We start from the raw sequence: 18,074 nt of genomic DNA on the forward strand, positions 1-18,074 counted from the left end.
GAAGTCATAAAGTGTGAAGATGTGGAAAAATGTGAATAAATTTAAACCTAAGAGTGCCTAAAAACCAGAGTGCGCTGGTGAGCGGGAATGAACCCACTTCACACATGACGTTAGAGCATAAGTAAGTACAGTATAGTGGATTAAGAATCATACCCTCGAAAGAAATATCCAATACTAAGATTTGCCACGAATCCTCGACGATAAGAAAGTTCAGCTAATAAAACCTGGAGGGTGAAAACAAAATAAGGGTGAGTGGCCCTAGAAATAAAATTTTTAATAGAAGCCTTCTAAAACGTTATAACCCATCGATGCATCACCTGTATAGTTTCTAGAAAATCATATCACGTATCAATGTGAAATAAAAAATATATAAACAGTAATTCCATAAATATACCACGACAAAGCAACTCATCAGTAATATAAATAATCATGTGCTTAATAATCTATATTAGCACGCAAGTCGAAGTCACCCAATGTGACTTGTATGACTGCACCCATATCTCATCAATCAATGCTAGCACATAAGTCGGAGTCACCTATAGTGACATGTACGACTTATCCATATCTCATCAATCGATGCTAGCACAAAAGTCGGAGTCACCTATAGTGACCTGTACGACTTATCCATATCTCATCAATCAATGCTAGCACATAAGTCGGAGTCACTTATAGTGACTTGTACAACTGAACCCACAACTCATCACATATCCCTGCACATGAGTCGAAACCACCTCTAGTGGTCTGTACGACAGGCTGGGTGCAAATAATTACGCTCAAGTGCTACGATCACGTGAAGGCTGTGCGAAGTATTGCAAGTCACCTACGAGTCGGAACCACCTAATATGGTATGTACGACAGACTGGCACCTACCTTGAATCCAATGTGAGCGTATGGTGCGGGAGGTGAATGATCACGTGAAGGCTAGGCCCTGGCCATGGACGGGAGCACTAACACTGGGGTGCAAGTTTATGAGCTTTAATTGCATCTATTATAACATGTACGACTCATGGGCAACCTGTATGACAGTGTCGGAGTTGCCTATCATTGCAACCTGTATGACAATGTCGGATTTGCCTAAAACGTACATGTAGTCATGCCATAACTCCATCATTTCAACTAATACCATAAACTCACTTGAGCTTACCTAGGTGTCCTGTGTTCACCTTTGCACTTCAAAGCGTTCACAATAATTACGAGCAGGTAATATACATATGGATATACCATGATGCAATCTAATACTCAACCATGTCATAGCATTTTCAATTATACACACACACACACATATATATATATATATATATATATATATATATATATATATATAATATGGCATAAAATGCATAAGCTGTAACACCCTACTCCCGAACTATTTATTTTCGGAAATAATTATCGGTGACAAGCTCAACTAAACACTAATTTATCTTGATCCTTCACACAATGATTTATGATCAACATCCTATCACTAAATCATAAGGTTAAATCTCACATTTTCCACCAATGTCCCTCACATTGCACAATTTCCCAAACAAGGCTATTGTCTCAATTATTTAGTCTCATTTATGGTATGGTTGCATCTAACGTCTCGTTAAACTGCCTACGTACCCTAAACAGGGATCAATCCATTCATAGTTCGCATTAGTATTTCAAAGCATTCACAGTAATTATATGCAATAATCAATTTATAACCGTTTGTGGAATTATCAATCATATATATATATATATATGTATGTATATATATGATTGAAAGGAAAATACCCATTCACCTGAGGTCCGCGCTACGACTCCCTAGCACGCATATCGAGACATCACAAACCATCGTCGCCTAGAACAATTATCAAATCACATCTCAGAGTTCTTACCGATAGAATACATAATTTACATAAAACACATCCCTACGTAATTCAATTCGGAAGATCTGCATCACGGATTTCCTATCCGTTACTTCCAAGGATACACATTATGTTTCTAGAACAATGTCCTAAGGTTTCATTATGATCCAAATATCTGATCTCCGGCAATTGCTAAAACCAAGTGACAGTCAACATTTTATTTTATGAACTTACAAATCCAATTCGGGAAGATCCGTACGTCGGATTCCCGATCAATAAGTTTCTATGGTCCTCAAATATTACGTACTATAACGAAATAAAGTTTGGTGACGATCTAACGGTTAGATCGTCGGTTGCTATAATATTCAAGTGGTGGACCTTAATGGAACTAGGTTCAATTGACTAAAATTTCGTCAATCGGACTTCACATATGGAATTTGAGTATCAAATTTAACTTAGGAATGCCAAGGGGTACCTCGGCCCACGCGCCGCCGCAAGTGGCGATCGGCCGCCCCGACTTACCGAAAAATTCAACTATTTCTAAAAATTACCAAATTTTACAAGAATGAAGATCTCAAAGAGAGGAACAACTTTCATACCTGCCACGAATTCCAAAAGTGGACGGCAGGTGGTCAATTTTTCCCACAAAGCCGGCGGGTGCCTAAAGCTTCCCGACGTCGATTCGTCGTCTACGGTGGTCCAACGGGGTCAAGGTTGGTTGGATTTTCTCCTGGGATTATGGGCTACAAAGCCCAAGTGGTGGGATCAGCCATTGCTTTGCCGATTCGCTAGAAAAATGAAAATGGTGGCCGGAGCACCATTTTGACGTGTCGGATTTCGAGGCTTCGCCCCGCCACATATGGTGGTTAATAAAGGTGGTTCTTGGTTGGGTTTTGTAGAGGGGAATGAGAGCTTCAAGATGGAGGTGATGGCGTCGAAAAACTCCATCGGTGTTGGCCGGAATCGGCCTTGAAAAATGGGAGGTCAAACTGGGTTGTGTGTGGGTAGATGGGAAGTTGAGCTTAACTTTTTTTTTTTTCCTTCCCTCATTTCTGATTGGTTGTTTGGTCCTTAGTTCCCTTTATTTGATTGGTCCCTTGTACTCTAATCTAATTGGTCCTCATCCCACAAGGTGGGAATTCAAATAATTTATAACTAAACTTTGAATAACCAAAATCAAACGTCGGTAACTATACCGTTATAATTCGGACTCGCAAACGGATTTCGCCTATGCGTTCGTACCAATGAGTCCTACGAGGATATGCTAAAAGAATAAGTCATACATCTCTCTAACCGATGGTCAACGGAAGTCAAAGTCCTTGCCTATAGGGCATTTTCGTAAATTCAGGCTTTTAAAATGAATAAAAATGTAAAATTTGGGACGGGTTGTCACAAAAAGGATGTGAGAAATGCTATAGAAATGTCTTAGGTATTTATAGGAAAAATTAGAATTTTTAAAATTGTTTTAATTTCGTCTTAAAAAAAAAAAAATTCAAGCTGGGCTCAATTGAAAGGCTTGGCTGGCTAGATTTTGGCCTTGTGGGTCCCAAGAAATTTTGGCCTAGACCTTCATTAGAGATGAGTTTTGTGTCAAAAAGGGCTATCCTTTGGCCTATGGCCCTATTACCGGTCCGGTTGGAGATGGCTTAAGACCTTGTGATGAAGTCTGTTAGGATTTATGCTCAAAATTGAAAATTCCATCAACTTTCTATTAATTATTAGCACACGAGCTAGCCCACATGCTAACAATTAATAGAGAGTTTCGTTTTAGCCTAACATGTGTATGGAGAGTCCCGTTTTAACTTAATATGTGTGGCTCGCGTGCTAACAATTAATAAAAAGTTGACGGAATTTTCAATTTTGGGCATAAATCCTAACAAACTTCATCACAGGAGCTTAAATCCTATTTTTTTTTTTTTACCACAAGGGCTATCTTCAAACTATCATATCACTACGGGGACTAATAATCCAATTAGGCCTAGAAAAAAATACACATATATGGTGGGCTAGCCAACTAACCCATGGGGAATTCTGGCCTATAGTTACTCTAAAAATGAGTTTTGGGTTCAAACTCATATTTGGCCTAAGGGTTGGAGGAAGTTGAGGTATGTTTAGAATTTAAAATTTGAGTTTTACTTCAAGAGTTGGAGTAGGTTTTTGAATTTGTTATGTAAAAAGTTTTAGTCATTAAGGGTATATTAATTTTTTGTTATGATTATCATAAACTTTAAAGAATGGTTATAATTCTATATACGGTTCAAATTTTGATTATTTTTCCAAATTTTCGGCATACATTTGGGAATGGGTGAACAAAGAGCATTAAAGTTTTATTTTTGTCCGTTAAAATGAAGAAGAGGCTGAGATGGCATGAAAAATCACAAAAACTAATTTCATACAGCTACATGTACATAGAAACAAAAAATTGAACATGAACGTAAGAAAAGAGAAAATTAAAGATACATATCTATATCAGTCTATTTTGCAAACCAAATAATTCGATTCTGTGTATGGGGCTCTCTCCCTCTACATAACATTTATTTTTTTATTTTTTTTGACAAAAAAAAAGTTATGTAGAGGGAGAGAACCCATACACAAAATCGCATTCTTTGGTTTGCAAAATAGACTGATGCAGGCGAAGGATCCCTTTTGGTATTTTTTCCGGCCCCTAATCCACTGGAGATTCTGCAGAAAATTGAAACTAATGCATTTAATAGGAAAATTAACACATGCATAAGTAGAGAGAGAAAACTTGAATAACAATCCAATTCCAAATTCTGGATTTATGATTATCCTAGCACAGGTGTTTGTTAATTTGTACACTGCAACTGCTGAATGGTGTGTAGTTAAGAGCAGTGTTTAAAATATAAAAAAATTGTCGATATTTTTGGCGAAATATTTGAAAAATCAAGGATCGATATGGAAATGGGTGAAATGCAAACTTCACCCTATATTAGCGAGGCATCGAAAAATTCCTTAATATCAAGGATATTTACCGATTCACAAAGAAAATTTTGGCGGAACCATTATAGAATTTGAACTTCTGAAATTTTTTTTTTTTGAGATTTTTTTCATGGTTTGAAATGACATTTCCTAAATTGTCATTTAAAATTTTTATGTTTTTGAACAAATTTGAGTCGAAGATAACCGATATTGATATCGATATTTTCATATATTTGTATATTGTTATTTTTATAAATTTGCATATCAATATTTTCACCAAAATTGATATTTTAAACATTCGTTAAGCGTAGGAAGTTAGATGCTAAATGGGAAAAGAAATGTGGAGCGAGGAGTTGGAGTACCGAACGTGTGTGTTTTGTTTTACTTTTATTTATTTTTTTCACTTTTTTTTATTTACCTAAACAACAACTACTAATAGCAGTTCATGATTGGACGCCACTTTTTACTTTTCAACAGCATAATTGCTAAGTTTAGGAGGATAATTGTCACGTTAATTTTTTTTTTCTAATGCCATGGAGAATCCCATCCGAGAGAGTCTTCTAAGCATTTTTCAATTTGTAAATTTTTTTTAAATCTTTTAAACTTCTAGTTGAATACAATCATCTAAAGCCAAAATTTACATAATAAAATAATAAGAAAGCCAACTAAACAAACAAATAATCAAATCTTATATAAAAAAAATCAAATATTAATTCTAATATAAGAATCTAAGTCTCTATATTTTATGACATGTAGAAGCAAAATGAATATATATTATTAGTACTAGTAGTGAAGGTTATCATCATGACAAATTTAATAAATTTAGGGCATATTGGAAATGAAAAATAAAAGCATTTATTTGTACCACAAAAAAAAAAAACCTGATCTATACTAGGTGATAGTGGTCAAGGGGTTTAAATTAGAATCGATTTTTTTTTTGGATTTTCCCTAAAATATGCTAAGAAATTTGGGCTAAAATCAACGTTAAAAAAAAGAAAAAAAAAAGAAATTGACCCTCATTAATCACATGGGCCAACTGTGATATGAAGGAGCATCTACTTAATCAAGGTCCAGTCATTTTCGACCAAAAAAAAAAAAGTTCAAGGTCAAGTCATTGTATATTTTTTGTTGGTAAAGACATTTAATTAAAACAAAAAAATACTTAATTTTTGAGAGAAAAATAATACTATATATTAGAGCGGTGCTACAAATATGGTGTGAAAAAAAAATGGTAAATGTAGGATTACTCAATTAATAAACATAAATAAGTATCATAACATGTCAACTTGCTATTATAAAAAAAATATATGGTAACATATTTTTCTTTGCTAAAGACAAGGTTTATTTTTTTACTACTTTGATTAATATTGTCAAGTATTTCTAGTTAGATTGCTATAGATCAGCATAATATGATATCTTATCGTTGACTATATATATGTGTGTATGTGTACATGTATAAATGTATGTAGCAGCACCAATGCTATAGATCCCCAATTCAAGCTGAAGTATTTTCTGACGGCTTCCCCATTTCAATTGTAAGTAGTTAATTCCTTATGCTTGGTTCATTATTTCTTTCTTTGTTTTCACACACACATACATGATCGTGATCTAACTAATAAAATCTGGTTTGGAAAAATTGACAGATTGAGAAGCATGGCAGCTACGTCTAGTACTGCAATTGTTCCTCAAATCCTCGACGGAAAACACGATTATAAGGATTGGAGTGTCCGCGTCAAAACCTATCTGCTCTCTAAAGATCTTTGGGACGTTGTTGAAACAACCAGTGAACCCCCTGAACAGGAAGGTGTTTGGGACTTTAAGGTTTGGAGGAAGAATAATGCCGAAGCTTTGCATGCAATCCAACTTTCTTGCGGGCCGCTTACTTTTCCCTCGATCCGTGACAAAACCACCGCCAAAGCTGCTTGGGATACTTTGGAAGCACAGTTCAACCGAGAAGAAAGCAAGTTGTGAGTTGTTACTTGCTTCACTATTTCTTTCTTTGTTTTCACATATAAACAAATGATCATGATCTACCTATAATAAAATCTCCTTTGGATAAATTGACAGATCGAGTATGGCAGCTGAGTCCAACCGAGTAGAAACCCAAGGTATCTATCATCAAAATCAAAGCATTAAATGTATATGAAAGGTTCTCTTGGTTTCCTTATGCGTAAAGATTACATGGTCACTCATTCTTGAATTTAATATCAAGGGTGGAACCGTGGAGAATAAATAAACGTGCTTTCAAGGTTTTAATCTCACCTTGATATCAAATTTCCTCTGTCTAGACCCTCCCTTGCACAAAGGAAGATCCGAAGACAATCACCCCCTGAACTACTCAGAAAACTCAAGTATTTGTAGCTTATGTTCCTCAAGTTTTTCTATGTTTTTTACTGAGGAAAAGATCTAATTTTTATAACAAAAGCTTGGAGTTTAACGTTGGAAAGTTGAGAGAAAAGTGGCCAAAGAATCAGGAACTAAATCAAGTAGTTGAGGAAGAATAGGTCTCCCACTTGAAAAGAGAATATTTTTTCTTAAACAAAAATCACTTCCCAAAATCTTCCTTCAAAACTCAAATTATTAAAACTATGCTTTAAAATAAACATAATATCCCAACATGATAAAAGTTGGGTGTGAAGTAAGAGATTGTTGTGTATAAATAGAAACTAGATTAAAGTCATTTCATGCTATATACTTAAGAAGTAAGTTGTTTTAAATTACTCCAGGAGAATTGAAGAAGAAAGTAGTTAATATAGAGTATAAAATCCATAATTAATTACATACGTACGTTTTACAGATGAGATCCAGCTGCGTGAGAATCAAGCTTTCTTTGATGCTGTAAGGAGGGGTGATTGGCCTGAAGCGAAGGAGTTTCTTACCCTACACCCCAATGCAAAAACAGCAGTGGATTCATGGGGGACAGCTCTTCACAGCGCAGCAAGATTCGGGCACAAGCAAATTGTGGAAGAGCTGGTGCGGTTGATGACGGAGAAAGACTTGGAAATAACAGATGGTAAAGGCTGGACGGCTCTTGCTCATGCTGCTACGGACAACATCAAGATGGTTGAGTGCATGGTTACGAAGAACAAGGAACTACTCGCTATTGCCGAGTCCAGCCAAATGACTCCGATTCTCGTCGCTACTCTGTATGACCGATGGGATATAGTTCGGTACCTCTACTCTTACACTGAACGCAAAGATTTAATGCCGGATAAAGGCCCTTACGGCTCTGCACTTGTTAGCGATTGCCTTCAAGCCAAACAATTTGGTAACGAATTAAACTACTCTTAACCGAATCAAATTTTCAGCACTATACACACACACACACACACACACATATATATATATATATATAATTGGTCTATATACATATGTACAGATATTGCATGGGAGTTACTTCAGCACTGCCCACGTTTGGCATGCACTCAAGGCTTCGGAAACTCCCCTATATTTTCATTTGCTACCGTGCCCTCTGCATTCCTAAGTGGGACGTCGTTCAAATTCTGGCAACGATGGATCTATAACTGTTAGTAATATCTTTCTTTTCTCTTACTACTAACAAATTTGTCAACATTATGTGTGGCATGTACAAATGTCACCTTCCACATACAGGGTTTCATAAGGTGGTCTTCCTAATATTTTTCTAAATCATATAACAAATGGGTACTACCATAATGGTATGTTTTCATCCACAAAATCTGTTATATCACATGACAGTATTGTAAAAGAAAAAGAAAAATTATCTTATGTCAAAGACATTATCTCCGAGGGGTTTTTTGAATGACGAAATCCTATTTTTTGGTAGGTATACAAATAGAGCCTGCTCGTTCCATCAGTGATTTTCGTATAAACGTTCAATATCAAGAAAATGAACAAGGTAATCAAAGGAATAGCACATGTATGTTACTGAAAACTCAACCATGATTTGATATGTTGAAGTCCATTTCATATGTTCTTCTCTTTTTTTTTTTTTTTTGTTTTGACTTTTTTCAATTATCCATGTCCTTGTTTTTAATAATTAGTTAGGTGATATATGGTTTGATGGAATGGAATCGACAATGAAATGCGGTCGGCCATTCCGAACATAATAAGATTGTACAATAAACAACCAACAAGGCCTATTCGAAACAAAAGTATCATCTTTATTATATAAACGATACACTAAAATGGTGAAACATTTAAATATCTCTTAACTGGCCTCACTAGATATAGAAGGATAATAGACAACTACTCAATTAAAATAAGGTCAAAATTATAAAATGATACGATTCACAAAACTGGAGTTGCTCCTCTACATACAATTTGCGCATTTCTTAAATTTACAGTTGATGCACACCCGCACTTAGAGAATAATAGTAAACAACGTTTCCCCTTCGATCAGTCCTGCAAATAGTGTACCACCTAGCTAGAAAAGTAGTGTGTACACTGACTATTAGTTTATCCTTATACTGTAAGGGTGCGTTTGTTTGGCTTTTTTAGGATTCATTGGACTGGGGTGCGTTTGTTTGGCTTCTTTAGGATTCATTGGACTGGACTGGCTTATCAGTCCATGTTTGGTGCAGGAATGGATTAAGTTTAATGGGAATAAGTCGGATTCGTGCCGACTAAGTCCTTCGCTAGCTGTTCTTAGCGAGGCCCTCCACAAACTAGGGGATTGCTAATCCCATCTTCACCACCAACGTCTCGCCAACCCAGTCACCAAAATCCTTGTTTCTCGCCGATCTCCATCATCCTGCAAACCTAGTCACCAAAATCCTGCTTTCTCACCGATCTCCATCATCCTGCGAACCCAATCCCCAATTTGCTTCCCGACGAAGCAACAACCCAGATTTCCCCTTTTTGCTTCACGAAAGAACACCTTATCTCCGCTTGAAGGACTTAGGATCCATGAACGATCCCCGCTACTCCATTGCTTCAGCTCCCGCGCCAGGCGTTTCCTTTTAGGCGAAACAAAATAAATACAAAGGGAGAGGATAGGGGACAGTGGTACAGAGGTGAAACGGGAGAAAAAAAGAAGGGGAGGGAGACACTGGTACAAAGAAAACGAGGGAGAAAAGAGGCAGATGGGAGGGATGCAGTGGACAGAGAGAAAAAATGGAGCTATAGAGAAAGAAGATGAGGCGGAGGGGAGGGATGAAGTGGGCGGAGAAAACAAAGGAGGTATACAGAAATGAGATGATTCTAGAAATGATAAGTAATAATAAAATATTAATTCATATAGATTAAAAAAATAATAAGATAATAATTGATAAGATTAAGTTAATAATATAATATTAGAGTCTGCTTATGACACTGCACCAAATGCTTCACTAAATCAGTCCAGCTTAGTCTATTCTAAGTCAGTCCATCTTAATCCTTGAAGCTAGTCCAGTCCAAGATAATCCGATACAACAAACGCACCCTAAACTAATGAGAAATATTGGAGAGATGGTTTTTGTAAACATAATGTTTGATGAATTCTTATTGTTAAAACAAATATGTATCGATTGATTAAAGAAATGTAGTTATACAGTCCATATACAAATGAATGTAACTTATGAATTTTTAATGATCAACGTGAAGAGATGATCACATACTTTTTATGTTTATAATTTGTCTCGTAAAGGAAGAAAATAATGAAACAAGAAACAAGTGAAGCAAACAACGCACTTAAATGCATTTAAAATAAGTAATTTGCGCTGTGATGAAAAAATAAATAAATAAATTTCACGCATGCAAAGAGTCTAGTGGTTTCTCTTTCTCTGTTATCCTTAGATGAAACATGATCCACTCACCCTGAACATGCTCTCATTTTTTTTTTTGGTCAAAAGTTAAATAGGTTTTCCCCAAGTATGATGTACTAAAAAAAAAACAAAAAAAGTTAGATAGGTTTCTGAGGTGGGAAGGGAGCTTGATTTCCACTGTGGCACTAGCCCTCCTCAACAAGCTCTCAATTATGTATGAACCCTCTTATCAAACTTACTAGCAGCCAAAAATGCCTATTGTTTTGACGGCTGCATGAATACATATAAATAATTACGCTGCGCAATGTGAAAACAAAAAATATGACAATTTTTTGGGATGTGCATGATAAAGGAAAAATCTTTCACTTACACAATACATTATAAATATCTCTTAAAAATTATAATGGAAAGCAACAAATTCAATACATCTTTACAGGCGCAATGCACATGAGTGCGTGCAAATAGGCTAGTCTTATAAAAAGATATGCTGCTTGAATACTATTACCTGGCAAAAACAAGTTACAAACACATCTCAATAAACCTAACACATACACAATAAAGTTGTTCGATCAAACAAAATATAACATGCTCAAAGGCATAGACGAAGCCAAAAATTTAACTAAGAGGGGGCACCTTAAAAAATTTGAGCTCATTTTTTGGACAAATAAAGCTAGTTCTTTTACAAATGCTGAAAAAATTAATTACAAAATGCCTAATTTTATTACTCTATTGTCTAATTTTGTCTTTAATTGTCGACAATCTAATGCTCATTTGTACTAATTAACCAAATACATGCAACTCAACAAGGTTTAGACATTAGTGCGTGAGAAAAATATACAAGATGGAGGGACATTTAAAAACTAAAAGAGGATTTTCACTAGTTTAATATGATTAATTGAATAATCTGCAAAGCAAAAAAAATGGGAATGATTAATTAAATAATTTATGAAAAAAAAGAGATGAGAGGGGGCATGTGCCCCCAATGGGACTTACCTCCCTCCGTCCATGCTCAAAGGAGTACACGATTGCAGTGGGTCTCAGCATTGGAGCAAGTTATCCACGTGTTTAGCCTAACATTAACAAGCTTGGCGGAGTACACGATTGATTTTAAAATATATACTCACACATTAATATGGTATATTAGAGCAAGTTATCCATGTGTTGAGCCCAACGAGCCACGTGCCACATCACCCAATATATGTTGTCCACATATTAAGCTCAAATGACACCACACGTAAAAGAGCATGTTGAGAGTAAAATCTCACATCGATACATGAAAGTCTTTCTTAATAGTTTAAATAGTCATGGTCATCTCCTTCCTATTTCCAATTGATTTTAAAATGAATGTTTACGTTGTAATAGTCATGAGCATTCTCATTTACTTATTTGGATTGGGAAACTCTTGTTCATGTAGATGCCAAATACTAACTAATGAACTCACAAAAAAAAAAAATCCAATGAAAGAATAATCGAGCAACAAAAATTAAAATAAAATAAAATAAAGGAAAATTTCATTTAAAACTAAAAATTTTGTCGCACAAACTTTCTATTTTACCCTCAAATAAAAAGAATTACAATTATAAAACTAAAAACAAAAAATATAGCAACAAATAAAACCAAAGTAAATGAAATTAACAATTACAAATTAACTAAAACAAAACAAGAATTACACTCAACAGATGTTATTAACCATTACATCTGGCCTAACTAGCCAGCTCGGCATAATATTTTCAACAACACTCACCCCACGGGTGACCATTGGCCACCGTGGTAGCAACGGGGTCTCTCTCTCCGTCAACCTTGTTAGCAAGATCAAGTTATTTGTACCATTATTTTTTGGAAAGTGATTTTCACACACCTTTTAACATTTATTTAATTCTAGCCGTTAATTTCGTTTGATTTATTCAAACCGATGACGATAAATAAGAAGGGGTGTGTGAGAAACTATAAAGGGTGTGTAAAAATAACTTTCTTTTTTTATGGATTTATTAAATTCAAATTTATATGAAGATTCATTCATTTGATTTGGGACCAAATTTTTTTTTGGGATCAAATCTTTCGAGGATTTGTATTGAATGGATTTAGAAATTGCAGAACCTAATTGGATTTGGAAATTGCAGTTCGAATGGGGATAGGCAGGCTGCTGCAAGCTTCCAAATCTATGGTGCCTGGGTATTAAGCTGCTTAGTTTCTGTTGGAGTTTCAGATAGATGGGTCCGGGGGGCTCACTTTAACCATATCAGTATTGTCTCCAACTTGATAATTATCAATTGCCTAATCAGTTAGGTGTGAAGTTTTATCACAAAAGGCCTTGGAGTTAGTTAGAGTGGGGTAATCATATTTAAAGTCATTACTTTTCTTTTCCCACACCAATGTGGGATAGCTAACACGCCCCCTCATGTGGAACCCCATTTAGTGGTTCACACGTGGAGATCCACACAATGACAATTGAAACTCAGAGGTCGACTCCAATGGAGTCCATACTTGTTTTCAATCCTTTCAGGAGGTGGTGCTTTTTAAGAACTTAGAGGCCAACTCTATGTTAAGAGTCCATGCTTGTTTCCAAGCCCACACTTTCTGATGACAAACACTTTGGCTTGCATGGGCCAGTAACCAAGGCTCTGATACCATATTGAAATTTTAGATCGACGGGCCAAAATAACCCACTCTAACCACACCGATATTGTCCACAACTTGATAATTACCATCTACCCAATCCGTCAAGTGTGAGTTTTATCATAAAAGATCTTGGTGTTAGTTAGAGTGGGGTAATCATATTTAAAGTCATTACTTTTCTTTTCCCCCACCGATGTGGGATAGCTAACAAATTGATTTTATAGTGGAACCTCAACTTCTTCATGGTATCAGAGCAGGTTGGCCCACGTGTGAAGCCTAATGGCCACACGTGCTCCACATCACACAATTCTTGTTGTCTACATGTTTGGCTTGAAAATTTCCACACGTGAGGGGGTGTGTGAGAATGTGAAGATAAAAAAGTCTTACATTGGTAAAAAAAGAAACCTTACAATGGCTTATAAGAGGTTGAGCTACTCCCCACATTGTCGATTAGTTACTTCTTCAGTTCCATATAAAATTTCTCTAAAATAAATAAGAATAGCATTTTATTTTTCTTTACTTATGCCATATATCATCTAATCAGCATATAAAGAAATTTTGGCAGCAAAATTTGACTTTAAATTTGTGTCGCAGTCTTCGGTTTATTACAAGGACTTCCATCGAGGCTTTCAAAGCTTTTGGGTATGTGAACATTTATTTTTTTTTTTTATGAAAAAAAATGATAAACACACAATTAACTTTTCACACATTTACGTTAAATTGTGTCTATTGATTTCATTTGATTTATCAAATTCGATGACCATAAAGTAAAAAGGGTCGGTAAGAAACTCAAAATTGTGTGTGAAATCAGCTCTCATTTTTCCTTTGTTTAAACTATAATTTATTTATTTTTTAGAAAATTAGACTTTAATCCTTAAATAAGATGAAATTTAGATTAAAGCCTAGTAAAAGATTCAAAATTGAGTTTAGTCCTTTGGTTCTATGTAAATGACAGCATTTGTATTCCATGTCATGTTTATTTTATTTTTGGGTAATTTCATGATTTTTCTTTTTCTAAGTCTACATTAATTCATTATAATATATTTTGGTACAGACATTTAGGTACATTAACTTATTATAAATATATTTCGGTACAAATGTTTAGGTACAGACATTTCAATACAAACAAGTAATTTAATATATTTTGGTACAGACATTTATATGCACTTATGTATTTACATATTTTTCTTAAGTGTCACTAATTTAATGTTAATGTTTTCTCATTTAGGTTATTTATAATTGAAAGAACTATAATTTGCATATTAATAAAATCAAAATTTGATATGGAGACATTAAATAAAACTACATATCAAATAACAAAAATAAAATATGAATTATAATAAAAGTACACTTCAAGGATTAAAATCAATATATAATCTAACACAGTATTTTTTTTTTAATTTTAATCTTTTTCAAGAATTAATGTTCAAAAACTCATTTATTTAAGAGTTAAAATGTGGTTGTGAGTTGTAACATTGTTTTGAATGCCTACGTAGGAATCAACCGCATTTATGAACTAAAATTGACCCATGTTTGGTCACGTCAAATTATGGACTGCATGTGTGATGTCATAAAACAGTTGAACGATGAAGAAATGATACGTGGCCTTGTATACGAAGCACTATTTGAAGCTGTTTGTAATGGGACCGTTGAGCTCGTTATTTCTCTATGTAAAGCCAAACCAGATTTATTGTTCAGAACTGTAGACGGAAGATCAGACGGAAAGAACATATTTCATTATGCTGTTGAATGCCGTCAAGAAAAAGTTTATAGCCTTATACACGGGGTTGGTATAAGAAATCTCCTTACGACTTGGATAGATGATTCCGACAACAACATACTACATTATGCAGGGTTGTTATCTCCATTGGCAAAGTTTGATCGTATTTCAGGTGCAGCCTTGCAAATGCAGAGAGAGAGGCAATGGTACAAGGTTAGAATTATTTTATATTATTCTTGTAGGCTTAATTACATCAATGACCCAAATAATTCAATCTGAATACTTAACCCCATGGAATTCAAATTGTGTCACATAATATCCTGAAATTTAACTTCTTTCTCACTTTGTCCCATGTCAATGTCGTCTAAGAATAATATAAATTCTACCTCATTATATCCATGTCTCAAATGAAACATTTTTTTTTCTTTTCTAATTACTGAAAGAAATCAATCACCTCATATATCACTCTGATGTATAAGTTTTTGTTGAATGAAATGCAGGAGGTAGAGAGTATTGTGGTTAAACTCTCGGGAGCCTCAACTGAAAATAAAGAAGGTAGGACACCCTCTAAATTATTTACCGAGACCCACAAGAAATTGCATGAGGAAGGACAAAAATGGATGAAAGAAACTGCAAGTTCTTATACAGTTGTCAGTGCCCTCATTATTACAATCATGTTTGCTGCAGTATTCACAGTGCCTGGTGGAAACAACCAAGAAACTGGGTTTCCCATATTCTTAAACAAAAAACTATTTATGGTTTTTATAGTTTCAGATGCAATTTCGCTCTTTTCTTCCACAACTTCAGTGTTGATGTTTCTAGGCATCCTTACATCGCGGTATGCTGAAGATGATTTCCTCAAATCCTTACCCAGAAAGATGATAATAGGTCTTTCCACACTCTTCATCTCCATCGCCACCATGATGGTTGCTTTTTCTTCTGCCGTATTCATCATGCTTCAGGACAAATTATGGATTACTTATCCAATCATTTTTCTTGCTGGTGTTCCCGTCATTTTATTTATTTGGATGCAATTTCCCCTTCTCCTTGAGATTTTCTCGTCTACTTATTGTGGTAGAAAAATATTCAATAGGAAAGTTAAACGCTGGATATAAATTCTTGATTGTGTATGCGATATATTAATTGTGTAATTGTAGTAATGTTTGTCACTTCTAAGAAAGCTTGTATGCATTGTAAGGGTTTGGTTCCTATAATAAAAACCCCATTGTCCAATTTTTTTATTTGTTCTCCAGAATATATAATTTGACAGGAGAACTTGAAGGAAGTTGAAGTTCCACCATAAAACTAATTGGCAACATAGGAAGAAGTAGCTCAATTACTTATAAGTACATGCAAGGTCCATTCTTTCTCTGATATGGAATTCATACTCTCAACACCCCCTCACGTGTATCGAGTTTTGAAGCCTAACGCGTGGATAACAAAAATTGGGTGACGTGAAGTATGTGTAACCGCTGTGCTTCACATATTGGACAACTTCCTATGATACCATGAAGAAAGTTGAGGTTTCACCATAAAACCAATTAGAAATATAGGGAGTAACCCAATTACTTACAAGCACATATAAGGTCCCTTTTTTCTTCAATATGGAATTCATACTCTCAACAACGGAAGTCTTGGATTGAATCACCATGGCCATGTAGGTAGTGTTTACATCACTACTACAAAAGTGGCTTAATATGTTGGAGACTGGTGGCGGTTTTATACAATATACTATCGGATAAGACATTTCCGACAACCTTTTTACATGATGTTGGATGACAAAGCTGTGAAGATTGCAGCAGTAGTTCTAACGAAGACGATTAAGAAAACTTAGACTTGTAAAGAGAGAGAAGAAGAAAGACTTTCTTGTATATTTCTTTGTAATGAATGTTTACATTTCTTACACCTTAGTTATATATCTATTGCTTACTGCATAAGCTAGTATCTTAACAAACTAACTACACATTCTAACCACCAACAGATCCTAACAGATTCTAACATCCTTATAACTTCCCTTGGATCTTATGACACTTGTCATCATCTAGGCCCTTGAATTCTCTTCACTTGGATTCTCATCTTTGTGTTTGTTTACACTCCTACATCCCTCATCAATCTCATGCTCGAGGGAACTAAGCATGAGATTGCCACAATGTTGCTGGAACAGAGGTGCAGACAAACCCTTCGTGAGTATATCAGCAAATTGGTCTGCAGATGAAACATGTTGAACTTGAAGATCACCTATTGTAACTCTTTCATGGACAAAGTGATAATCAATCTCAATATGTTTAGATTTTGCATGAAACACAGGATTAGTGGATAAAGAGATAGTTGAGAGGTTGTCACAGTAAAGCATTGGTGCTTGAGGAAGAGAAATGTGTAGGTCACAAAATAATTGCCTTATCCAAGCTAGTTCAGCTGCTATGATAGCTAGGGCCCGATATTCGGCTTCTGTGGATGATCGTGACACAGTGTGTTGCTTCTTCGATGCCCAAGAGATAGGATTGGATCCGAGAAGAATGACAAACCCTGAGGTAAATCTTCGATCATTTGGATCCCTGGCCCAGCTCGGTACTAGCCTAGCCCAAACCCGCGATGAGTTACCACCATCCCAGAGCGCAACACAGGCCTAAAGTCAGCAGCCATATGCGCGAGCCTGGCTCGCAGCTCGCCCTGCGACCAGCTCTGTCGATCTGGCCCGCGACCTAGTCTAATCCGAAATAATTCAGGCGATCCAAATTTCGACCACCAGACTGTTGATTAACCCATATATGTTTTCACCCTATTTTTCTACACGTATATGCCCTCTCCGGGCCTAAGTTTTGTACCTGCAGTTCATTACGCTTCCACCACATGTGGAGGTGCCCCATCTTCCAGACTATTCCACTCCAAATGGCAAACATCACAGCCCTAGCAGGTCGCCGACCTAACCAGTGCCTTCGCGCAGCAGACCACCTTGGTGAATCAGCTCCTTGAGCACATCGAGACACAATGCACCCCATATGAGGTGTTTCGAAGTAGGACCAAGACAGATGATTGTGACTTTTTCCAACGACGTCCCAGAAAATAGTCGTTCAGTCCACCACGAATCGAGCGTTCAAGTAGTGTACACATTTGGCTTGGCCCATGAGAAAGTATTTTCTCCTGCCTTAATGCACATAGAAGCGTTCATTCTCGACTCGGTGAGTCAGTGTGCATTCAAGGTTGGGTCCACACTTCGACGAGCACTCTAAACATTCCAAGCAAAGT

General features: G+C 35.8%; 1 protein-coding gene across 2 annotated transcripts; it reads left to right on the top strand.

Moving 5' to 3' along the window:
- The first annotated feature begins 6,197 nt into the window (after positions 1-6,197).
- LOC126612233 (uncharacterized) lies at positions 6,198-16,061 on the top strand. Of its 2 annotated transcripts, XM_050280613.1 has the most exons (9): positions 6,198-6,304; positions 6,413-6,736; positions 6,837-6,877; positions 7,567-8,037; positions 8,149-8,295; positions 8,575-8,646; positions 13,703-13,750; positions 14,605-15,041; positions 15,329-16,061. In XM_050280613.1, the coding sequence occupies exons 1-9, from the start codon at positions 6,213-6,215 to the stop codon at positions 15,941-15,943; spliced, it is 2,247 nt and encodes a 748-aa protein (XP_050136570.1). In that variant the 5' UTR covers positions 6,198-6,212; the 3' UTR covers positions 15,944-16,061. The 2 variants fall into 2 exon arrangements, with proteins under 2 accessions (XP_050136570.1, XP_050136571.1); XM_050280614.1 differs by lacking the exon at positions 13,703-13,750.
- Positions 16,062-18,074: the final 2,013 nt, after the last annotated feature.

Source organism: Malus sylvestris, chromosome 17 (assembly GCF_916048215.2).
Source record: "Malus sylvestris chromosome 17, drMalSylv7.2, whole genome shotgun sequence".
Classification (NCBI taxonomy): domain Eukaryota; kingdom Viridiplantae; phylum Streptophyta; class Magnoliopsida; order Rosales; family Rosaceae; genus Malus; species Malus sylvestris.